The sequence below is a fragment of the Camarhynchus parvulus genome, chromosome 7, assembly GCF_901933205.1.
Source record: "Camarhynchus parvulus chromosome 7, STF_HiC, whole genome shotgun sequence".
In the NCBI taxonomy this organism is placed as follows: domain Eukaryota; kingdom Metazoa; phylum Chordata; class Aves; order Passeriformes; family Thraupidae; genus Camarhynchus; species Camarhynchus parvulus.
Genome location: NC_044577.1, coordinates 26,983,520 through 27,008,703, shown reverse-complemented (window position 1 = coordinate 27,008,703; position 25,184 = coordinate 26,983,520). Strand labels below are relative to the sequence as shown.

General features: G+C 42.6%; 1 protein-coding gene across 8 annotated transcripts in view; it reads left to right on the top strand.

The window, feature by feature from the left end:
- Positions 1-25,184, top strand: part of SEMA5B (semaphorin 5B) — a 268,944-nt gene that overhangs the window by 142,612 nt on the left and 101,148 nt on the right. For all 8 annotated transcript variants that reach the window (XM_030951863.1, XM_030951860.1, XM_030951862.1 and 5 more), the window contains 2 exons: positions 7,090-7,189; positions 22,035-22,080. In XM_030951863.1, coding sequence (XP_030807723.1) covers positions 7,090-7,189; positions 22,035-22,080 — 146 coding nt within the window. The remainder of the gene's footprint in view (positions 1-7,089; positions 7,190-22,034; positions 22,081-25,184) is intronic.

Below are 25,184 nucleotides of genomic sequence, written 5' to 3'. Positions count from 1 at the left end.
GTCCCAGCTGGCAGCCAGGAAAGCCAAATCTATTCTTACCATAAAGTCCTGTGCTATGTGGACACACGCCTTTGGTCCTGTAAAACTCAGGAAGGGCGAGTGGACATCCTTGTGTCTCATGGACACACATTCAGATCCACCACTCTTGCAGCACTGTGGCATCCCCTCTTGCTCTTTATTGGCCACAAGGAACACAAGTGAAACAGAGAGGGATGAGACCGACCTCTCTGATGGAACAGAACTGCTGCATAATGTAGAAATGTGCCAAATTGGGAATGTGAATTGCAGTCCTTCAATATCCTTCCTTGAGGTGGCCCCAGGACAATTTACCAGCATACTGTCCCATACTGAAAGTGAGCACTAGTTCATGTTTACTATTTAGTGTTTTCCTTATCTGGGATTGAATCCCTGAGTTCTTCTTCATATATTGGTGTGTTTTGCCATCTGTTCCATATTAATAATAAAAAGTAAATAAACAAGCAGTTATAATTGTACTTTTGCAAAAATTTGGTTTGGACTAAATTATTTATTCTTCATATTGAAACAATTTAGCAACATTTGTTTTGAAGAAACAATTAAAATTTAGGAAATAAAGAGTCAAAATGCTTGGTATGTAATATGCAATGCTTAGTGCCTCCTGTACATCCCATGCATTACAGATAATTACACCTTGATGCACCAGCCAGTATCCCTAAACCCATTTAACAATTGGAACCACTGAGATATTTATTCGTTTCATGATTTGCTCAAGACAGAGAACTCCTGTGTCAGTGCTTTTGGACTCTTGGGACCATGCCTACATCTCCAGCTGTCATCTCTCTCTTGGGGTGGAAGAAGCTCAGCAAGATCTGTTCAGAGAGAAGCTGGAGACATTAAGGGAAGAGGCATAAAATCATCCAGATCTTTAAATTTTACTATGTTTATTGTGATTCCTATGGCTCTGTGGAGGCAAGACCTGAGTCTTTGGTTTGGGGATTTTTTTCCTTCAGGATGATAAAAAACAGAGCCTTTTCTTCTGTGGTGTTCTATTCCTTGGTAGCTGAGGGATAGGACTATTCCTTCTTTTACAAGACCAAAAGAAAAAAGTCTTATTCTTTATTTTTCCCATCATCTCCTATCCACATATTCTAGGACAGTTTGGAGAGGGACATTAGCAACTCTTGCTTCTTGGATCTCATGGAAAAGGAATGGCTCACTGCAAGCTGCTATCACAGTGACTCACAAGCCACTCATAGGTTAGTTCATTGCTCTTTCATTTGAGAAGGGGCTTTGTAGTTGGTCAAGACAGGAAAAATTGTTTGAGTGGGCAGGAAATGAGGTAGAAACATGTCTAGAAGGTGAAGACTGCTAGGAAAGAAAGCAGGAATGGGAGGACAGGTGAATATGGGGTCGGAAGGGTAAACCGAATGAAACCATGAAACTGAGACAGCTGGAAGAACTTCTGAGTTGGGTTTAGGTATTGAGGGGAGAGAGAAGGAAACTGCTGGTTTGGCCCACTTTGTAGGAGGGCATGTATTCTGTCAGCCGCCTTCTAAGTCCTCAGAGCTGTGAGTGGAGATCAGAGATTTGAGAAGACAATGACACTGGAAATTGCAGCAGTTGTGATGAGGACATATTTAATGTACAATTAAAGATTTCAATGGATCAGGTTTAAAGAAAGAAAGAAAGAATACCAGCAATGAGGTGGAGGTGGTGATGGGAAGACAAGGCAGCAGGGTGATATGTATATGTAGGAGGACTTCTGGGGTAAAGCCAGATTGAGTTTTTGGCCTCATAAGTAAAGTTGAGCTCTGAGTGCTAACACATTTGTTTGCTCAGCTCTGCCCGTGCAGCAAAAGATTTCTCCCTCCCCTGATAAATTTGCTAAATTGTGGAGTGGTTTTGCATTGTGGAGGCTACTCTTAAAACTCAGCATGGAGTGACAGTAAAAGTTAATGTCCAAAGTCTATTGCACTAACCTGTGGTGTGACCTACAACTGAGAGCTAAAATTTAAAATGAAGCTGATATTAAAATATGATTCATTGTCAGTCCAATAAAGATAATGCTGTAATTTCATTGGAATGTCTGTGCATTCTTGGAAATGTCCACACTTGCAGCATTTGAGAAGACAGGTGATAGCATGGCTGGGTAATCATTAGCTTTCTCAGCTTTGGTTATAGCCTTGTTTGCCTTGTCTCTGATGGGTCTGGTCAGGGGCCCACACACAATGGAAACTGTGGCCTCAGTCTCAGCAGGCAACTGTCTACTTCATGGAGAAGCTCTGAATACTGAGGATAATTGAAGCAGAGGATGGTCTGAGATGGTAGGTCTGATTCTGAAAAGGGGACATTTCATCAGTCTGTACCAAGAAGAGGGCCTGAGGCCTTTTCTTGTTTTACAATATGATTTGCATCTCTTGGTCATGGTTCTAATGCAATACTGAGAGTCCTCCAGCCAAGTGGGTGGTCTGAAATAAAACTGAGTGGTTTAATCACTGTACATCATCTGCCCTGTGCCAAGGCTGAAGCAAACCAAAAGGAGATATTGTACAAGTTACAGGAGTCATGGCTGTCATCTGAGCCTTGCCAGGAGTGCTCCAATACTCACACACAGTAATTAAGCATGTCCTGAACTAGTAAGCTTGAGTTAAGAGAACTTAGAAGAAACCGTGCTGAGGCAGTAAGGGAAGCATTCAATGTGTGATCAAGTTAGCACTGCACAAAAGTAGGTCTGAGTATCTTCAGAACAGGTGCTTCTTTATTGCCATTGAGTCTGACAGGTCCAAAGTGCTGTGTATGCTCTACTTCATTGCACAAACTTTTACTATTGAATCAGCCTGTTTTACAGAGCCTTACATAAGGTATGGGATTCAGGTTATCTTTTCTGGAATGGGGACCCTCTGAATTTATCTCTCATAAGGTCTTTTTATGATCTCTTTGAAGCTTTTCTGTGCAGTCCTAGGACAGGAGCATGGTTAGTCTGCACTCGTGGGTATACCCTCATTTTACACAAAGAATCCTTGGTCCTGTTCAGTTTAGTTTCTTTTGCTTCAAATAGGAAATCCTTGCTGAGAATTATTTTGCAAGAGCTGTTGTTGAATAGCACTGCGGGTAGCCACACTCCATGCACCTACAATGGCTTTGCAATTTCAAGGCATGGGCATTTAACATCTCTGCTCTTGTGTGATGTGTGCTGGACATGCAAAGCTGTTACAGCCTGCTGGGGATGGGAGCGACACGGGGTTTAAGTGAGATGAAGCAGTGAATGCTGTCCTTCAGCCAGGGAAGCCTCAGCTCAGTCTTTACATATTTCCTTCCTCCAAAACACAGAGTGAGGGTGAGGTGGGGAGCAGTTGCTTTTGACATGAAGACTCAAGTATTACCAAGATTACCATATCTTTAGAAGGTGATCCAAAAACCATCAAACTCAGGAGAAAACTGCCAATGATTTGGAAAGCTTCTGGATCAGGCCCTTAAACCCAGCTCCTCCAAATTGGCTTGCTGTGCTTTGTGCAGCTGAGTAATCCTGGTCCCAGCCCTGTGTTCTCAGGAAGTCAGAGCAGAGCAATGTGCTGGAGGCTGCAGGGACCACCCTCTGAAATGGCAGAGGGCCTCTTTTCACCCTGCCTTAGGCTTGCATAAAGCTGAGCACCACTGTGCCTGCAGACTTACATTTCCTTCAAAACTTTGTCTTCTTTGCAGCTGGATACCTGGGCCCTCTTGAGCTGTAGAGGGACTCGCAGAGCTTTAGAGGTTCTGAATCAGATATCTGGAGATGGATGCTGGTGGAAACTATTAAACTTTTGTTCATTAGTTTTCATGTGGAGGAAGTGGGAGCACGGATCTTTAACCCCCTGGAAATGATTAGAGACGAGAAGCACAAAGGAGGCCTTGATGAACATTTTGCCCCAAGCCATGTGGTTCCAAGTTTTCCATCTCCTGCTGCCGACATGCAAAGCCAGAGCCTTGGTTTTTAATTTTTCATACTGTTTTTAAACAGATACTTTTGCAAATGTAAACATAGCCCAGCACTGAAGGTTTCCAGCCAAATTAAAGAGTCAGCACTGGAAAAATCAACCTTCAGAAGAAGGTCAAATACAAGCAATCTCTGGAGTTCATTGGGTCCATATGTGTAAACTTCAGCTAATATGGGGTGGACCTAGGGCAGCATTTACCTTGAAGTACTGAGTTAGTTTCAGAGTGAAGTTGAAAATGTTTTAGGGATGCCTGTGGTTTGAGCAGTAGATTTGAATGTGTTGAATGAAAAAAGACCCATGTCCTGATTCTTGGTTGTAGTTGCATTCCCTCTTAACAAGAAGAAAAAAGTTTGGGAAGGAAAAATGTGCCATTTGGCATTAATTCTGACGACTTGCATTTATACATTGTTATGTGGGACCATGCTGGGTTTAATAATCTCCAACTACATGCCTATAAAAGCTTAATTTTGCTATGAGGATGCATGCCTTTCAGCCTTTAATTTAATAACTGGGAAGGGTTTCTTTATAAGTTGTACCACCTGCAGTACTAATAGAAATCAAGACAGTGCCTGTTATTTCTTGGGCTTGATTGACATTTGAGCCAACTTGGAAAGATTCAAGCACACTACTGCCTTTAATTTTTATAAAATTATTTTTACCTGTAGTTTGTCAGAGCTTGCCGTTAAAAGGAAGCACTGATGAGTGTACCTCTCTGAAGTGATGAGCTTTCGCTTAGAGCAGCAGATGAAGAAATATTCTTCCTGCTACTGCACTCTAATAGCGGGTTAGTTAGTAGGAAAGAGTCAGTAAAAGAGGAGGTAAAATGACAAGAGAAATTATGGCCTAAAAGCAGGATCCTTAAACGGTATCATCATTATATAGCAATTCTCTAATCCTACCCCCATCACCAAGAGAAATGCCAGAAGATCTGCAGCACGTCAGCCAGCTAACCTGCCTGAAAGGTGTTATTGTTGCTGGTTCTGCTACTTGGCTCAGAAATGTCTCTGCAGCTAAAGAGCTACAGAAAAAGAAGTCAGAGTCCCATTAGGAGAATGCCAGAGGTGAAACTGCAGTGCCTCCCTGCTGCTAGTACATCATTAAGGGTCCCAGAGGAGTGTAGGAGGACGCTTGAAGGTTAGAGGAGTTATTCCTTAACTCATGCCTTTTCATTGAAGAGCAGAGGAGGTACACGTGTTGTGTGTGGTTACACAGTGTGACAGGAATGCTGAGAAGGGCTGAAACTCTCCAGCCCCAGCAGCAGAGCTTTTATTATTGTGAGGATGGAGGTATCACTGTTGGAGGGGCCCTGGTAGCATCCAGTTAGGCAGGGCATGGGGCCAGGCCAGAGAGTGTCCAGCTCTGTGGTGAGGGACTGTAGGAGCTGTTTTGAAACATAGGTGTTCAGGGCAGAGGCGGAAGCTCCATGTCAAGGTCCTGCTTTGGAAAGAGAGGCAGGCCATGTAGACTTCAGGGACTTCTTATATGTGTTTTCTTGAGGTTTCAATAACTTAAGGGCTTGATTAATGTTCATCCATCCCTGGAGGGAGAAAGGAGTTGAAATTGCACCACAAAAATTCCTACCTCAAAGGTTTCAAACCATTGCACATCTGTAATCCTGTAAAGCATGCCAAGACACCACAGGCCTTAGTGAGATTCCTCATCAGCATTGTCCTCTCGCCCCTGTGGAAAGGGAAACTAATGCCTGCAACAAAGTGTTTGAACCTGGCTGCCTTCAGTGAGACTTCTCCATTTATCTTTGGGGTTATAAAATGACAGTGGAACATATCTTTTCAGAGCTGTCTTGAACTGGTCTGAACTGCATCATTATTGTTATGAGTCATCAGGTCATTGGCCTGTGTAGTGGTATCCTGTTGGCATGAGACCAGAAGATATTACCTTCCATGCTGAGCCTCCTGGATCTTCAACAACCAGTCCTTGAATGAGGCAGGGCTACTTGTCAACAGGTCACACAGGATTAGAGTCATACTGATTTGGTCTCATCTGTGCCTTGACCCCTGAGGTATTTTGTATTCTCCATATATTTTACAGCGAGAGTAGTTAACAAAATAAATTCTCAAGAGAAGTCCTCACAGTAAAGCTGGATGACTTTCTGAAAGACATATTTAAATCTATTCCCAGTTATTTTGTGCAATAAAGGTATAAGGTGGGAGATTGAAATTCTGTGATCTGTAATGTACACAAGGTCAAAGTTGGTGGTGGTATTGAAAGATAGGATGCTGTGAACGCGCTAGCATCATGCCTGAGGGTACCCTAAAAGTAGTAATTCACCTTTTTAAAACATGTGTATTATTATTATTTTTTTTTACAACAGGACTTCCTGCCCTAGATTGCTCAGTTGATGTTAACAGATGTAAGTTCTGAAAGAGCTTTGTATCTCCAAGCAAAGCATAGCCAGATCTATTGCTTTGCATTCAACCTGTGTGATTGCATTTTGGACAGTTGCCTAGATGGGCAAATCCAAGGCAGTTGATAAAGTAAGCCTCAAGCCTTTGCAATTGCTCAGCCACAAAGATGCTATGATGACACTCAACATCCCACCATGTAAAAATGAAAGAAGGATTTAGCTGATAGGCTGTGAAATGCTAGGTAAAGTGAAACACAGACGAGAACCTAAGACCTGAAAGAGAAAGCAAAGTCTGTCATTGAAGCAGCCAGGTCTTGAGTGCAGATCACTACTATTCTCTAACTTGGTTCTTCATCAGTTGGCACAACCTTCTCTTTCTGGCAGGCAGCAGTTTCCCTTTGATTAGCACAGAAGGCAAGGCTGGGGAAGTGTTATGGCAGGCAGCCTCATCCCTTTACACCACTTAATCCTGACACTGAAGATGTTTCCTCAGTTTTAACTTCGTAAAATTGAGCTGCTGCTGTCTCTGAAACCAATACTGACACTCCATTGTGGATGTGAAAATAACTGCTGAGATGGCCTTGTGTTTATGTGTGGGTTTTTTGCACATTCTACCAAGAATCAGAATAAATAGAAGCCCTTTAAAGAGGTTATTAATTAGCCTTCCCCTGACAGATAACTCAGTAGGAAATCCATTAGTGCATGTCTGGGTGAACTCACTGCTTATGGAGCGCTTTACTGTTTTCTGCTTTCTTGTTTCCATTGCAGATCTGAAGCCCTGGGTGTCGAATTTCACCTATCCAGGTGTGCATGACTTTTCTCAGCTTGCACTGGATGCCAACAGGAACCAGCTCATTGTGGGAGCAAGGTAAAGATAATATTTTGATGAGTCTAGGGCTGCTGCTCAAGCTCCTTCCCTTCAGGTTCTGGCTTCAGAGGAGAGTGTGTATCCAGCTTATGTGGCCAGTTTCCCCCTTGAAAAGAAAGCTATAATTTATGTAGAGGGATTTAGACATCCAGTATAATTGCAAAGAGAAAATTACTACAATTAAAAAGAAAAAAAAAGATGCTATCAAAATGACTGGTTAATGAAGCAGAATGCTGGCATCTCACTCAGTATTGTGAATGTTAGAAGAGCTACAGTAAATCATTCTGCATCATCCCCCTGCCAGCACAGAATTTGACTTTATGGTTTATTTGCCATGGCAAGACTTCCACTCAGAACCAGGTTCATCTACACACCTTTGAGTGAGAGATAGAGCCAAGGTTGCTTTCTTCTCTCTTAGAATCCACTTCAGAATCTGTTAGCTTCATGTGGCTGATGTAGTCTGATCCTCACCCAGTGTGTTCTGGTGCAACTCTTTCTTCTGGCCCGTTGTATATAATTATCATATATTTTCCTTTATTTTTAAACATTATTTTTATTTAGGATGTCACAAGAGGAGGGGGGGAAACACCTAAGCACAGTCAAGGTCTTACAAATTTAGAGCTGCATTTGTAATGGAGAAAAGAGCTATGCTTCAGTGAAATAATATGTGTCAGAAGTGGTTCAGTCATGAGTCCCAACAGCAACTATTTTTTATTGCATAATAAACAGATAAGACAAGCCAAAAAACAAAAAGATACTAAGCATGGGCTAACAGATCAGTTAAAATATAACACTTAGAACATTGTGGTATCAGTCTCTGCTCTTAACAAAAATGGGGGGAGAGTGCTTTCTTCCCAGTGTATTCAGCAGTAGAGGACAGGGACATGAGGAACAGAGGTGGAAGAACTCTTGGTACAAGCAAGAGAAAACAGCAAGATATGTAGCAGAAGGAGAGTTTTATGCTTCACAGAAACAAGTGAAGTGTGATTTAATATACATTTTCTGCCTGTATATGTGCAGTAAATAATAGCACTTACCTTCCTGTAGCTGTTCAAATTGCCAGAGGCCCTCCTGCTTTTCATACAGAAACATTTTACTTTTCAAGCTGAGGCTTTACTTGTGCTGGGATCTTTAACCCAGAAATTATTAATATTTATTACTTCAGAACAGCATTGCTTTGGGGATGGCTGTGAACAGTGCCTTCTGCCAGGCATTGCTCAGGCACGGTGCTCTGAGGAATTTGTGGTTTTCATAATTGAGCTGCATGGCAGGTTTCCCCCACACAGTCCCTCGCCCCTCCCCAAACCCCACAGCACATCCTGAAGGGACTCTCTGCCTCCCTGAGAGTCTGTACGAGCCTGGTTAGACAGGGGTACAACATCATCACAAACAGGGGAGTGACAGCAAAGCTGGCTTCCCGCTGGAGGTATACTGTATTGCAGGGTATGGCCTCATGAGGAAGCAGTGACAAGTATTTATAGAATTTGCTTGCAAAAGTCAGTTTTCATGAAGCACTACCCACCTGACTAGGAGACTGAAAGTTTCAGTGGTGCTGCACGGCTGCGCTGAGCGGGGCAGGGTACATTTAATGAAGATGTCATTTCCCAGGCTGGGTTTTTTTTTGGTTGGATACACATGCTTGATGTGGAGAAAGTGGGGAGAGCTGAACCCATTTCCTCATCTCAGCTCCACTCTGTGGAAGGTGATGGGGAGAGATTCTTGAAAATGGGGTGTGGATGGGGTCCTTACTGCTGCACGGCTCTGGGTGCGCTGAGCTCCTACTGGAGCTGTGCCTGAGAAATGGGAAGGGGAAGTAAAGCCTTTTCTGTTCCCTCCTTCCCTGATAAATCCACACCTTGTTCTGGACTATTTTTAGGGGTGATTTTTTGAGTCATTAGTTGCTCGTGCACCATCTGCTTGAATTTGCAAATGAAACAATACCTCAAAGAGATAGGAGCTGTCTCTATCCATCTTTGCAGGGTGTAATTTATGAAACCTAAATTTAAATGTTAACCATGTTTAAATGTGCTGCTGTAGATCATATTAGTAGTAATGCCAGCTATTCTGGGGTTGTGGAAGGAGTTTGGGATCAGGGTGGCGTTTATAAGTACTCCCACTTCTCAATTTCCTGGTTAACATCATTCTCTTAGATGATAGAGTTATAAATTATTTCAGACTGCTTCTGTCTGTCTCTATTTAAAAGCAGTATGACCTCACCACAGCATCTCTTTGGCTTAGTTTGTCCTGTGTTTCAAAGCTTCATAGAAAATACTTCCTAGAAAACCCAGGGGTTCACAAGAGTTTTTGGTTTCAGGAATTGGACACAGCGTGACTGAAGCTGTAAGAGGTATTCAGGGCATGCCATGCAGACAGGGAGCTAGAATAACATGAGACTTGGATTTTTAAGCTTTATCCTTATCTAAGAGCCCTCCTTAAATGACTGGTGCTGTCTGAGAGTAAACCAGAGGAGTTTGATAACTCCACTGCACCAAACACCTGCCAAGTTAAAAATCCAGAAACAAAAGAATTAGTTTCAAAAGCCCACCATGGTTTCTAAGCAACATATTTACTTGTCACATCATTTGTAAAATCCAAACGCTTGAGAGAAAGGATATGAATAGTTTAGAACATTGTAAATCTACACTCCCCATATTATGAGTCACATTTCATTAAGTATAAAAACACACATTTCAAAAATTCATAACCTTCATTTTGACTCACAGTTCACGTTTTGTTTTTGTTTTGGGTATAGCGTTAGTGTTTTAATGTACTGTTTTTCTTCTGTGAATGAGTGATTGTTTTGAAATACTTGCTGCTTTATTCAGCTCTTGAGCACAAGTGATCGCCATTTGAGCTTACTTTAATGGGAGGGAAAACTATAATCTAGACCTCATTATTAGTGAGAAAAAAATTGAAAATATGGTCACAGTGATTTCACCTGTCTGTTGGAGAAGCCCTGCTCTGCTGTGTCACCTGTGCTGTAGGCAGGGTGCCTAGGCCCCCAGGAGTGTGAGTTTTGTGGAGGAGGGACATGGTATAGCTGAGACATTCCACCTCCTCAAGGAGCCTTACTCCTCAAGACTGTCTCATTGCTGGCTGGGCACAGACAGAAGCCAGTAAAGTGAAAGGCCCTGCTTGGAAGCAGGCCAAAAATCATACTTCACAAGAGTTCCCTGGTGAGGACAACATAAAAGGTGTGAAGGAGGGTGGTTGAGACACCATGTGACAATCTGGCACAACAGCAAGCTGAAGGGAAACAGCTTGGACAACAGGAGGATGGCACCCAAACAAATGACTGTACAGAGGGTGGCTGGGAAGTCCTAAGGGAAACATTTGACTTTTCCCAGAAGGAAACTACAGGGGTGTGAGCTCAGGGCCATAGCCTCGACGGGGCAGCTGATGGGAGAGGCAGGGCTACAAGGGTCAGCCATTCACAGTGAGTGGAGGTATTACTGAGGGAAACCAGCCAGAAAGCATCATGGCCAGAAGCCCTCACTGTTCTGCCTGCCGAGAGGGCTGTCAGCTCCATCAGGAGATGGGAAAGGATCATCCCCCGTGGCTGTCACACAAGGAAGTGCAGCTCAGGAGCCCTTGTCACAACTGGCTGTTACCAACAAGAGCCCAGAGGTAGAGAGTAGGGAGCAAAAGATGCATCAGGGACTCAGAACTGGCAAGTAAAGTGCACATCATTATGGACTGCCAGACTTCTCAGCAATAAATGTAAAATTACTTAGCTGCAGGTGATGCAAGTCTTGATGCTGGACAGAGGTGATTTTCATACTTGATTTAGAGCTGATGTGAATGTGCCTGTTACTGCCAAGTAGATAGCTGCAAGGGAGGAGATATCACAGAGTCATAGAAAGGATTGGGTTAGTAGGGACCTTAAAGATCATCTAGTTCCAGCCTTCCCACCATGGACAAATATGGCACCCACTAGGTCAGGTTTCTCAGGGCCCCACTAAAGCTGGCCTTGAACACTTCCAGGGATGGAGCATTGATATGGTTGGTTTGGGGAGCAGGGAAGGTGCTGTGTGAAATTTCAAGTGTTGTTTTAGGGGAAGCAGCCTAGGCACACCCTTTTCTGACTATTATGCTTCTGGCTGTATAAAAGCATTAAAAAAGGTCTGGATCGTGCAGGCTTAGGAGCTGAAGGCTGTGTAGAATGACTGATGTCCCAAAAGAGTTCCTTCAAGTTGCAGCTTGCAGAAATATGGCAAATTGTAAATATATTCTAGGACCCTCAGCCAGAAGGTTTGGCACCCTAAGTTTATTGAAAGTCTCTGGTATATGATTGATTAGTCTGTCAGGAACCAGGTTACACGCAGATTTGTGGCCGAACACAGGCTCTTTCCTGCCTGTTTGGCAGAATGCTCCACAGCACTGCAGTAAAATGCTCAAAACCTGTGCTTGTCAGAAAATATCACTCTTACCCTTGGGCACATTCAATCCTGTCCACATCTGGGCTGCCACTAAACCCTTAAGTCTCCATAGATAATGTCTAGGCAAAAAATATTTTGCAAACCAGGAAATTCAGTGGCAGCAGTTGGGTCAGAGTAGTTCCACAGATCCACAGAGTATAAAATCTGTCAGCAATACTTTCTATTGCTAAATGATCAGGGCCCCTCACCAACATTTGTTCTCACAGGGCTTCAGTGAGGCAAGAAAGCACTAATAGTTTCACACTATAGATGGGAATCCAAGGCCAAGAGGGATTAAGAGCCACCTTGCCCTGTGAAAAGGCTGTGATATTGTGGCACATGAATACGTAGCATATCTGAAAAGCAGTGCAGTACTGCACCTAACACAGCTACTCCTGCAGTGAGACTGCACTTTCTGAAGATACCAGTCAAGGTCTGCACAACCTCAGTCTGCACTTTACTAATGTGGACAGAGCCAAAGTTCTTCTCTGGGCTCAGAAAATCCATGGCAGAGGTGTAATTTGGACCCCTTACCCCTTATTGGTATTTTAATCACTTGCTCTTAGCCTTGCTTCTCCAAAGATGCAAAATGTTCATGAAAGCCTGTGCGTCCCATGCACTAACACTGGGAAAGTGTGGCTTCAGCATGGCCAGAAAAGTCAAGTCTCTTATAGCACAGAGAGACTCACATACACACAAGTCAGCATTGGGCACATCCACATGGGCACAGCCAACAGCTATGTAGTCCACAGGCCTGCCCTAAAACAGCCAGGAGTGGTGTGCCGTTGGTCCCTGTTAGCATCTAAATACAGGATTTTTCTCAGTACTTTTCTGAAACAAATGGACTGAACCATTTCTGGTGGCTTTGGGCTATTTTTGCACAGTCTTACGCTAGCTTTACCCCCTGCTAAGTCACATTGGGCTGAGAAATTACCTTGCCAGTAGAGGTATTAATGAAGACATGAGCAAGCAAAGAGCCTGATAATTTTTTTGATTATATCCTGATCATAGGTGGGCAGCTGAAAGTGCTAGTGCATAGAAATGGAGAGAAGCAAATGCCTTCCTTCTCACTGTGATTTTTCCTATCAGACAAAAGAATGCTCTAATTAAAGTTGCATCCTTGTATCATAGACTCGAGAGGGGCAGATAACATGGTGATGTAAGGGGAAAAAAATCCCCAAATCAGTCTCTGAAATTAACAGAAACTTTCAAAGGACCGTGTTGTTTTTTTAAAGACATTGCTTGACCTGTGACGTAAAGAATGTGGTGAAGGTGAGAAAGCTGTCATTAGACACTGCAGCTAGTTAAATCCATAATTGGGGTGCACAGTTTCTTTACAAAGGGAACAAAAGTGTGATTTAAAGTGCAGGTTTTAACCTCCTTGGTTGAGCCTGGGATAGTTCAAAGGGAGATTTTCCTCTCTGATACTCTGCCAGGTGAGGTCAGCTCAGCCCTTGTATAAATTGTGGAGGGTGAAGCCTCACAGGGGTGTCTTTTTTTTACCTATAGGGTTTGCTTTCCTCTGCTATTCTGCAACCAGTGTAAATTTGGCATACCCTAAATCTATGCTGTTCCTGACTTTTATCCCTTGGGGAGGAGGGGAAAAGGTGTGGAAAGGATGAGGGACAGTTTTTGTAATTATGGGATTCTGGGAGGTTTAAAGCCTGGCCCAAATTTTGTTCAAAGTGTTTTTTGGTTTTTCCCTTAGTTAAAATTCGTGCAATTTTTCAAGCAAAGAACATAAATTTTAGTTAACTCATAGTAAATAAATCAAATAAAATGCTATAATGCAACGCTGTCAGGTTCTTGGAAGGGATCAATGTGCAGAAGAAGCTGCAGCTGTAGGAGGGCAAAGGGGCAGTTTTGCACGTTAATATTGCACATGGAGAAGAGGGTGAGGCAGTGGCGGTCTCTGGTCTGTCATCTTTGTCAGCAGGGAAAACAGCTGCTCCTTCAAATTGCCTGCAAGGCAGCACCACCCACCTCTCTGCAAGTGACCTCAGCATTGCTGTGGGGCTGAGCACTTTCACAGCCAGTGCCTGCACAGCCAGTGCTGTGTGAAAGGCAATCTTCGTGCAGCACAGACTGATAGGAAGCATCTTTACACAGCAAATTGCAGGCCTCACTAGGAAAATATCTCATATTCCAGATAAAATGAAAATTGGTGATACCCTATCACGAAAGCAGCCACCCATGAGAGGCTCACTTGCTTTAGTAATGCACTGAGAATAATTAAGTTTGAAGATTGCATTTCTGAGAGTGGGATGGGTGCAAACACAAGGTCAGGATACTTTGGCAAAAGCCTTGGAGACTTGGACATAATGTGTTCTACAGCATCACAGAATGGGGCTGCAGAAAAATTTTCCTCTGCATTGCTGAGAATACTTTCTCTTGCTCTGGTTAAGGTAGGGATATATCAGTTTTCTATGGCACAGCTCACCACAGTGGTTTGCATATCACTTTACATCCAGATGTTTAGGTGCTAAGCCTACTGTTCTGTGCCACTGCAAAGGTATAAAAACCCAGCAAAGAGAAGGGATTGTTGGGCAATAACTTAATCTCACCTGCCAGGTCCATCAGTATTTACATACAAGTCATGTTGAATACATCCAGAGAACTGAGGATGTTTATCAGCCCTAAGTAGCCAGGTGGGGAGGCTGCCAGGGGAGATTTGAACAATAATCAGTGCATCAGAATAAGAGCAATTTTATGTTGTGACTTACTGAAATGATGGGCAAATGGGAGAGCAAAAGTCTCTGTGTGTCTTGGGGCCATATCAAGGTGCTGTAAGTGCTCTCTGACTGCACTTGGATGAGAGAGGAAGAGAGGAGCTGTCAGCCACATGTCAAAAAAGACTTGAGGTGGCATGTGGGATATGTGATGGTCTGAGAGATGGAGTCACTCTTCCAGAAAAATAAGAACAAACCCACACATGCACTTTGAAAATTTGTCTCAGTTCTCTGAGGTTTTAATGAAACTCATCTAGTGAAAAAGAGGGAAGAAAATATAGCAAAACAAAACAAAAAAAAAAAAAGGAAATTGACCCTCATTTGATAACTATATTCAAAAAATATTACAAAAAAAATCCCAATCCCCATTCTTTGAAGTGTCTCAAGAGCACAGCAAATACTATAACCCCCAAAGATGTGGAATCATTTTGCAGTGAGGCTTTGCTTCTCCTGCCCTGGGGAAAGAGAAGGGCCAGAGACATCAGAGCCAGCTTGCTGTTCCCTTTGCAAGCTGATGGAAGAGGGGGCAAGGCTGTAAATCCAAAATCCAATCCCCTTTCTGCTTCTCCCTTTCCCAGCAGCATCCATCTATCTAGATTTCTGCATATTGGCATAGCCCAAGTGTGCCTCAGCTTTGCTGTTGTCCTGCCTGCTCTGCAGCTGTGTCTGCCTCTTTTGACTCTTCCTAGAGTTGGCCCTGAATATACAGCATCTAGAGGAGCATAGCTGTGCCATGTGCCCTGTGCCATTAAAGCTGATGGTAGTTCTCCACTGAATGCAATCTAGAGGAATTTCATCCTTGTTTCCACAGAGAAGTACTAACTGGGCTTCAGTGCAACACAGAAACAGTAGCTGAGCCCCTGGCTTGATTTGGAAGCTGTTTAATACAAATGATATGCTGCCTGCATAAGGATCCTCTTCTAAGAGGCTGTTTCTCTAGCTCCAGCTGAATTTATAACCGAGAAAAGTTGCATTGGGAAAAGCAATGCTTCATACAGCAACTGCATCATATTACTGTCTGCCATTTAGTATGGTTCTCTCTTGTACATCTGTTGATCTTTGAGGAAGAATGATGTATTGGACAAGTTTTTCTTCAATAGAAACAAAATTACTGGTGAATAAGGATCCAGCTTGTAGGGTAGCTGCTGGTCCTCCACTTTTCTCCGGCAAGTGTTTGCCAGGAGCTTCAAATGAACCACTGGGGTAACATTTGCAAACAGATTGTCACATCACGCTCTGGACCAGGCATGTAATTAACTCCTTCTGAAAGCAAAGGCCAGAATCATCCTTCAGGAGCTGGATTTCTTGGTGTGGTTGGCTAGTTCCGAAATGTGGATAACCATCTGAAAAGCTCAGCCACAGCTGGACCTACGTGCAGGCACTGTGCGTTAATCTAGCATGAGATTTGGTAGCCAGGAGCCCTGGGGTCTGATCTCAATTCCATCACTGCCTTGCTGTGTGCTTTGGAGAAGGTCATTTAACCTTTCTCTGGCTCATTTTCTCCATTAGTGTAAGGGGGGCAATGAGACTAACCAGCTCCTTGGGAGTCATGAAGCATGACTAAGCTGTGTTTGCCATGTAGTGGGGAAGTACAAAGTATATCTAAGGCCTCCAGGAGCAAAGATAGGAAGAGCTGACAGGAGTTGCTGGCTCCTAGCCCGAGGCTTAGCCCCAGCACGTGGCTTCCAGGAGTGCCAGAAGGGAGCATTAGTTGTCATATGCATAATTCTGTGTCTTGTTTCATGTCACCCAAAGGACCAAAATTCTGTTAATTGTTTTTCTTATTATCTACTCTGTGACAGTTGTGAGACCCTCTTGCAGACCTGGACCCTGACTGCAGCACAATCCCACCCTGAGGAGGGGAAGTGAGCGGGAAATGCAGATCTCTTCTTCCTGGCATCCAGTGATAGGATGCACTGGGATGGTTCGAAAGTGTGATAGAGAAGGTTCTGACTGAAAATTAGGAAGCATTTCTCTACTGAAATAGTCTATTTTATTTTATTTTATTTTATTTTCACAAGGAACCTCTTCCCAGAGCACCATGAGCCTATCTGAGGCTCCAGTTTCTCACCCAGGCTGTGTTGCATGACAGGAGCAGTGCAATATTAGTCTCAGGGACTAATAGGGACAGTAAGGGGACAGTGAGGGACAGTAACTCTTCACTCAATTCTCTTCAACTTTCCCTGTCCTGGTTATCGTTGGAATAGAGTTAATTTTCTTCTTCATAGCCGGTACAGGTCTGTGGTTTGGATTCAGTATAAGAATAATGTGGGTAAGACACTGATGTTTTAGTTTTTGCTAAGCAGTGCTTATGCTAAGTCAAGGACTTTCCAGTTTCCCATGCTCTGCCAGGGAGCGGATGCACAAGAAGCCAGGAGGGTGGCCAGGATAGCTGGCCAGAACTAGCCAGAAGGATATCCCATACCCTGGAACATCATGCTTGAGTACATTACCTGGGGGCAGTTGGCCAGGAGGGGCCAGTTGCTGCTGGGGGATGGGCTGGGCATTGGGCAGGATGGAGTGAACAATTTTACTGTGCAGCACCTGTGTTTCTTGGGCTTTATTCCTTTTTCTCATTATTATTGTAACAACAACAACAACAACAACAATTGACTTTGTTTCAATTATTAAATAGTTCTTAACTCAGCCTGTGGGTTTTACCTTTTCCCAATTCTCCTCCCAGTCCCACTGAGGAGGGTGGGAGTGAGTGAGTGGTTGCATGGCTGGGGTTAAACCACAACATTCTCTCAATGTGTATTTTTTATGCATGATCAAACATTATTATCAGCTTCTGTTGGCTTTGTTTCTACTTGCAGAGTAATTGCCTAGAAAGAGAGGGAGCTTAAGACAGCCTACCCTGTAAGGAAGAAGGGAGGATCTTTGCACACCTACTATAAGGTGGAGGGAAGTAGCAACAAATGAGCAGATGTAACATCTAGTGATAGAGACCAGCTGAGTTAAGGCAGCATATTGTTGGTTTCTGTGTGCATGTCCAAGTCCTGAAAGGTTCTGGTGGTGGTCAGCATGTGGGCTGGCATGGCTCCAAATTTGATAGCAGGGGTTATTCTGAAATATAGAGAGGTTTTCTTACCTACTTGGTGTGTGAGGAGTTAGGAAATGTGAACAAGCCTCACTCATTTAAATAGCAAAAAACATCTGAAGCTAGGATAGCCTTTTATTTATGAATGATCAGTCCATCAACTGCAGGAATGCTCCTCCTGATCTACCACAGCAGAATTGAAAAGCTGCTCTCTCTTAATTAGGAGAAGCACCTTTTAATCAGCCAGTACAGTGCTGACAGATGTGGTGCCTGAAAAGAGGCACTGAGGAGGAGGCCTGAATGAATGACTGAAGCATGCTGCAGTGCTTATGATTTCAGAGCTCCTAAGAGGAAGGGTCTCTGTTGTTGTTCAGGCACTCTTATTATGTGGCTTCCCAATAGCAAGGCTTAAATTTGTTTTGTATCTCTGTTGTTCAATGGCATCATAGCCAAAGTGCTCTGCCTTCAAAGTTGTTTCAAGGCCTGGCAGTGTGTGAACAAGCACATGGGTACCATGTTACAAAGTTCACCCAAGGTGCTATTGGCTACATGAAATAAATACTTAAGAAGCAGATTTGACTTGGAACTGTCATGGCAAACAGATTTACGTGGGTATATTCTTCCACACCCTTTCCTGAATCACATCTCAGCTGCTCTCTTGCTGTTCTGGTATGTGTGTTTTGTGGTACCAGGCACAGTGAGCACTTAATCATTTTACAAGCAGCCAAATACAAATTACTAAGCCAATTAACAAATACTTTCATTTAAAGGATTTCTGCTGCAGCTTGACTCTGTTCATATGCACACAGGATAGAGCTCCCAGTTAAGAAAGTAATTCAGCCTCTACTCATGGGTGTAAATGACACTTCAGCACAGGTTTACATGCTGTGTCCCAACTTTGGGTGTGAGTTATTCTCCTAACTAGGGCATAAACTAATGGTCCAGGAGATCTTCTCCTGGTTGTACTGCAGATATGTTCTGTGATGTTGGCTAAATTGCTCAATCTGTGCTTTTAATTTAAATGACAATGATGTATCTTTTTCTCTCTTCTCTGTATATCCAGATGGCAAATTCTTTAAGCCTAGGTTAATAGAGCAGGACAGACTTCACAGAAGCAAACTTTGTATATCTGAGCTGGGGAATAGTAACCCATTGCAATCAGAGGTGACAGAGAGGATCTGCCCTCAGGTTGTTTGAACAGGCATTGGCTGGGAATCAGTCTCCAGAGGATCCATCATCAACCCACTCCGTGTCTTAGTGTAACAAAACCACAGCCTTGCCTGAGACTTCAGGGCATTATTGTTTACCATGGGCATTTTCAGAAAGATACTGATGTTTATAAAAAATAAGTTTAGTTGTAATAATAATTAGTAGTTTGAGGCATAATGTCATTTGTCCCAGAGTACTCAGAGGAGTGTAGTTACTTGCTCTGGAGATGGCTGAAATTCAGCCAAATCTGGGGTAAAACAAAATCTGGGTTTAATACTGTGAAGTTGTGTGACCTTTTAGGACAGCAATGAAGAAGGTTGTCCTATCCCTCCAAATTTGTGCACCAGAAGCAGGAGGATATTGGAATATCCTGGCTGCACCAGGCCATTGCTCTTCTGACTGAGTCCAGTAGGTTCAATTTAGGAGAGAAAGGAATTAACCAGCATTCACTTACAAGAGAAGATGGGAGGGGAAAGAAAAAGACAGAAAAAAAACGACCAAGAAGGTACCTCATGCATTCATGTGGACATCTCAGGGTTCTTATATACTTCTTAATCATACTCCTTCAGCTGCTCTAAATTATAGTTCAGCAAGGTATTAAACAGACATAACTTCAAACACAAGCAGAAAAAAAGGACACAAATGGGGCAATTCTAGCTACACTAAACCATGCCTGTCATTCAGAGGTCTTGCTCATTCTTGGACTGAAATTGCAGTTAAAATACAATTCATAAAAATGACACTCTCTGATTCAGCAGATGTTTTCCTTTGGCATTTTACTCCCGGTACAGCTTTACAGAACAAGTATGGTTAAAAGAGCATGTTATTAATTAAGGATTAGTCAGTTCTAGCTGGGCAGGTCAGCTGGAGTCAGGAGGTGTCTGATAGCCTGGTTTGCCTACAGGTGTTGTGTTTGTATTACTGCTGTAAGATGTGAGAAGGATCAAATAAACAAAAAGAAACTGCCAGTGCCTGTACAGACACCAGGTGAGGCAAGCTGATAAAAAACATGGGGAAGCCCTCCTTTCTGTAAGAAAGCCCCAAGGTCAGACTTAGAGAGCTAAGGTTAGTATAAAGCTTTTGGAAGAGCATTGTGCTATTCACATTAGCATTATGTTCCTGCCGGGTTCAGGTCTCAGCCACCTAAGTGGCTTTGTCCAGGTGCTACACAGCAGTCACTGAGAGAACAGACTGGCTTTATTGAAATGGACACTATCCCTGTCTGCATCTGTTTTGGCTGAGTGGAATGAAAATTGTGTCCTTTGGATATGTCTCTTTCATTAAAGACATTTTGGTTGAATTTGCTCTGCAGTGCTTTCAGGGAAGAAAAAAAAACCCCTAATATTAAAACTTATTACCTAGTCAAACTGTCCAGCTTTTTGCAAGCCTAGAACAAGGAGCTGAAATCTGCATTATAAGACTTCCAAAATCAATGCATTTAAATAGCATGCTTAACAACAGGAGAGAAACTTCAAGTCCCTAGTTATGAAAACTTTTTTCCTGAGGGTATTGTAAGATTGGAGGCCTTTCCCAGCAGAAGGCTTATTCCATGATATCTCATGTCCTGGAGTTGCATTAATATTTTGATGTGAGTAGGTATGTGGCGTTCCAAGGGAGTGGCCACATCTGTCACTGGATGAGAATTTAGCTTCATTTTGAAATTTTAGCTGTGTGTAGCTTAGTGCTTCTGGTCTGCTGCATGCACCTTTATTTAAGTCTGGTGCTAAAGAGTTAAAAATTTTTTTGTGGGAAAGGATGCAGCCCTTTGAGACAGAATAGGGCTTCAGACTGTACAAAAGAACTGCTAGATCTTCAGTGACAGAACTAGGAGAAAGGATGGAGATTTCCTCTGTGTGTGTGTCTGTATACTTCTCTGTGTACTTACAGGAGGTATAATAATCACTTATACATTTTCTTCAGACACTGCTATTGGGTCTCATTCTTCTCTGGGTAACCAGTCCCAGTACAGAATACAATGGTGCAAGTCAAGAGCAAGTCAGATTTATATTAGCTGAAGATTTGGTATCAGGAGTTCAACATCCCAAGTTCCCCATCATCCTTGTCCTCATCCTCCTTTATTAACAGTCAGCAGTGTTTGAGAGCTTTTGATTTATTTATAGAACTGAGACAAGTACAACTCCATGCTTATGGCTTAGATGGTACACAAGTGATACATAACAGGAGAAGGAAAAATTGCTCAAGCCTTGTTGCAGTCATTGTGACCCAATATGAATCTCTCACTAGAGAAGTTTGAATTACTTTTTTTGCCTGGTCAGGGTGTGCTGCTGTACTGATCCTACAGAAGGCTCTTCAGAAGAGTCCTTAGGACCTTTCCATCACTATAGGATCTTTCCTCTGGGGTAACTGACCTAGGACTGGAACTTGCATTTTTCACTAGGTGGGGGAATGTCTGTATACTGGCATTTCTAGAGGAGATGAACCTATATCATCAAAGCTGCACTTTCTACCACTTAAACAGAGCCACTTCCAGAAGTATGGTTCAATTTACCTTGTATGACATAAAAGTGTGTTCTCTGGAAGATTGTGGTGTCAGTGATGTTGGAAAATGATTACAGCTCTTTAGACCTTGCGACAGATGGTATGCAAAAATATTAAGTTAGATGTGGCCAGAAACCTCAAGCACACAATCCAGTCCATATGGCTCAATATATCAGCTGATTCCTGGTAACTGCATTGTCTTAGCAAGCAAAAATGTGAGATAAGTCATGTTAACTAAGCCTTATCTATAGATGTTTATGCAAATATGTGTTGCCTCCTATTTGTGATGGAATATGAACATTCAGAAGGGTGACAGGAGCTCAGCTGATACGTGGTATCTCATGCTACAGTGACTTCTGTCAGGAATTCCCTTGCTTTGCCTGTGAAGAGACAATGACAGGAGGATTGGGAATATCTGCAGTCACTGCCTTGATTTCCCCACTGATTTTCTGTGCAGAGAGATTCCACTGAGAAGTATCTGCTCTCTTCTGTTCCACGAAGTCCTGAATGGGAATTCCCACAAGAACAGGCTTGGGGGAGCATAGTAGGAAGTCAGCTCTGCTCCAGCTGGCTTCTGTCCAATCCCAGTTTTCTCAGAATTCAGTGAAAAACATGACTGCAGCCCATACGGACCTCAACTGAAGCCTGCTGAGAGTTTGCAAATGGCCCTTTGTGGCTGGGATTTCATTGTGGTTCTTCAGTATGGATTCTGGAATATTTAATGCTAGGACATGCTCAGAACTTTGTTACCAGGTTCACTAAGATACTGATGAACAAGTCAGTGAACAGGCATATAACTGCTTTTGTATTCTGCAGAGAGGAGGCCAGGAAAACCTTTTGTTTATAGACATGAATGATCAAAAACTCTTACTTGCTTTAATAATTTTTCCCTTCCTTCCTTCCTTCCTTGGTAGCCTAATAGTTTGTAATTTTTCTGCTTGTTCATGCAGGAACTACCTCTTCAGACTTAGTCTACACAACGTTTCTCTTATTCAGGTATGTTCATTTTTTACTCTCTTATTTTATTTGACTTTTTAATGAAAGTTCTGTAATGTTTGATGTACATTTTCAGAAGCCTATATAGTGTAAATTTGCCCAAACTGGTGCACCAGGGAGAAGACAGAGTCAGAACCAAATGCTTATTCCCACTCCAGTGATAATGCTGGGGGAAGGGTTCTGCTACACTTGCCCACTTGGATGGCGCTGTCTGGTTTTGATTCTCAAGTATTTGGGTGGTAATGGCGTCTGCCAAAAATTTGGCATCTTAAGGAAGAAAGCATGTAGTGTGACTGATACAGGCTTAAACAAAACAATCAGTAGAAATCCTTGGCTTTCTTTAGAGATGTCAGTAACATGCTGGAGAAGGTTTTACTATTCTCATCCATCTTCATTTTAGCCCTTGCAGGCCTTTGTGAACATGGATTGTTGAGGAGCTGTGTGTTGCTAAATGCATTACTAAAACCATGATTGGACTTGCAAACATTCAAGAGGCAAAAGGGGTTGAAAAATGTGTGTTACCATTGCCTTTACCAAGGAAAAGCAGCTGAAGTTTGAAAGCACTTGAAAATATCCAGCATTATTAGGACTTTACTCTCACTGCACTGAATCTGGAATTGAAGGATGCAGCAAAAATTGTTAATGAAAACACCAGCTGCTTATCTTTAAATAAATTAACACTTATGCTCTGGGATACTTACCATCTTCTATAGTTGCTGGATCACCAAAGAAGCATTCAGCATTTTTCAGACAGGCTGAGAGGCCTTGCTCCTGTACCTGACCACACAAAGAAGCCATTAGAGTAGTATTGCCAGCCATTCTGATGTGCACAAGCCTTTTGCTGTTAGTAAGAGTTACAAGTATAGCTGGAGAGAAGAAAAGATGTTTAATGGTTGTAAAATGCATTGAATCTTTCTTTAAAAGGAAAACAAAGTGCAGAGTTACCAATGACAACAATAAAGAGTTAGAGAAGCTGCTACTCCCATTTGGCAGTGCCTTCCCTTTTGCAGAGCTGTATTAGCATGGCTGGAAGGTTTCCAGTGGGCACACAGGAGAGGGAAGTTCGTAGTCATGAGAGGTGTCATACCTTCTGCAACGCCTGTTATCACGCTGCCTGACACAGCCTCTGCGGCTTGTCAGGGATCCCCTTCCATAAAACCCAATTGTGAATCTCCCTCACACACTTCTGAAGCCAGGCTTGGCCCTCTTCAGTGCAGTGAGTTTCCTTTTCTACGCTGCAAAACATGGGAAGTCTCCTTCTATGGCACTGGAGGCTGCTGTGGGATCTCCGGTTAACATAATGAGCTTAGTCCGCTCCTGCTTTCTGGGTGTATCCGGTTACTTTGCCAAGACTTTTTGCATGACAAAGAGAGCATGGAATTATGTTGACACACGTGTTGGGAATGATGGAAGTGATTGTTTCCCAACCTAATGGTTGCCTAAGTAGCTGCTTGGCTTGACTCCATAAAGCTCATGATGCTTTTTAAAGGCACCACCTTCCCTTCACCGTGCATCATTTTAAAGGTCAGATCTGAAAGTGAGGCAAGAAATGCAAGGAACTTGCATTTAGTTCTATAGGGGTGAGAGTGCACTTCAAGAAATAATCACAATGTCAATTTGCATTTTGTATCTCCTCTTTGCTTATAAATAAAATACAGTGTGGATCTTTCGAGGCCTGAATTGGGATAGTTTTTCATCTCGAGATTGTATTCTGATTTATTTCTGCTCATGAAACTTCATTGTCATCCTGCCAGTGGTGCTAAATCTGCTTCACAGTGCAGGTTTGTGCTGACAGGTATCTGCTCTCTTGCATTTGTACTTCCACAAAGGGAGGGCAGAAACATGAGGAGCAGGGTCTATGGAGAGAGACATCAGGATATGCTGGCTGTGGCACAAAGCCTGGCAGTGAGAGAAATGTACCCCTCTAAGCATGGTTCGATGAAGTATAAAGCTTTTTTTTCCTAAATGTTCTTGTGCTGTATCCTGAGGCCCCACAGTTCCTGTGGGAAAGAGGCATGCCACGTGGTTTAGATAGGAAATTACTGTCTTAGAATTGCAGTAAATTAAAAGACAAAATTTAGTATTAACTAGGAAGTTGTTGATTAACAATTGTGTAAAAAAGACAGCATTATCCTATAGAAGGATTTTGATTTCAGGGAAGTGAAGGAAGAGAGGTCGATTTTGGGATGTGTCAACTCTTGGGCCCCTTTATAATAAGGGGTCAATTCTTTCTCTTTCTTGTCTCTCATCTCCTCTACCATGTGTTGATGTTTCCTCCTCACTTAGAATTTTCATTTGGTTCTGCTGAGATTGTTTCTCCAAGGCACTAATCTTTTACATGAGAACTAGTAGGTGGACTGGAGGAAAAAACTAAACCGGAACAAGCTCATTTCCTGCTCCACAGTGCCAAATGTCCCAACTTTTCAGAGATTTTTCCTCCTCCTCTCTTTGTTTCTGACATGTGTTCCAGAAATTTCATTTGGAACCCGTGAAGCTTTTCACCAAATGAGTTTTAGTTGTGTGAGAACTTCTGTGGTGGTTAATAATTTTGTGAAAAACATTTCTGGCTGATCTTCAATATCCATAAGGAAGTTATGGCCCAGATATTTTGGGGATAATTTGTGACTTTGTCTACCTCTTTTACTTGCCAAAATTGGAACACCTTGTTAAAGGATTACTGAAAATCAGCATCTTGAGGTGGGGTATCCAAAAGCACCTGTTAATATTGGAAGCTTTGGCATGTAGCATTCAAATTCTTGCAGCAGTCAAAAAGCACCGTTTTAAAATGGATAGTCTTCCTATAATTTTTAGCATCTCTTTTAAACAAAATCTGTTTCATGTCTGTCTTTAAATGATTGTCTTATATGTATTGTAAACTCTTGTTACTAGACATTTAATAGAACACTTCTTTTAAATGATGTGCACTTGGAGAGCATGCTGGTTAATTTATGGATGGATCTGAAACAAGGCTAGCTCCTAATCTACAGCTTTCATGGCGAGGCCATAGAAAAGTCAGTTTTATACTGGAGTTGGTAATTAATAGAGTAGGTGGAAGGATCATTTAAAAACATAAGCCTTTAAGCAAAATTTTTAAAATTCATAGT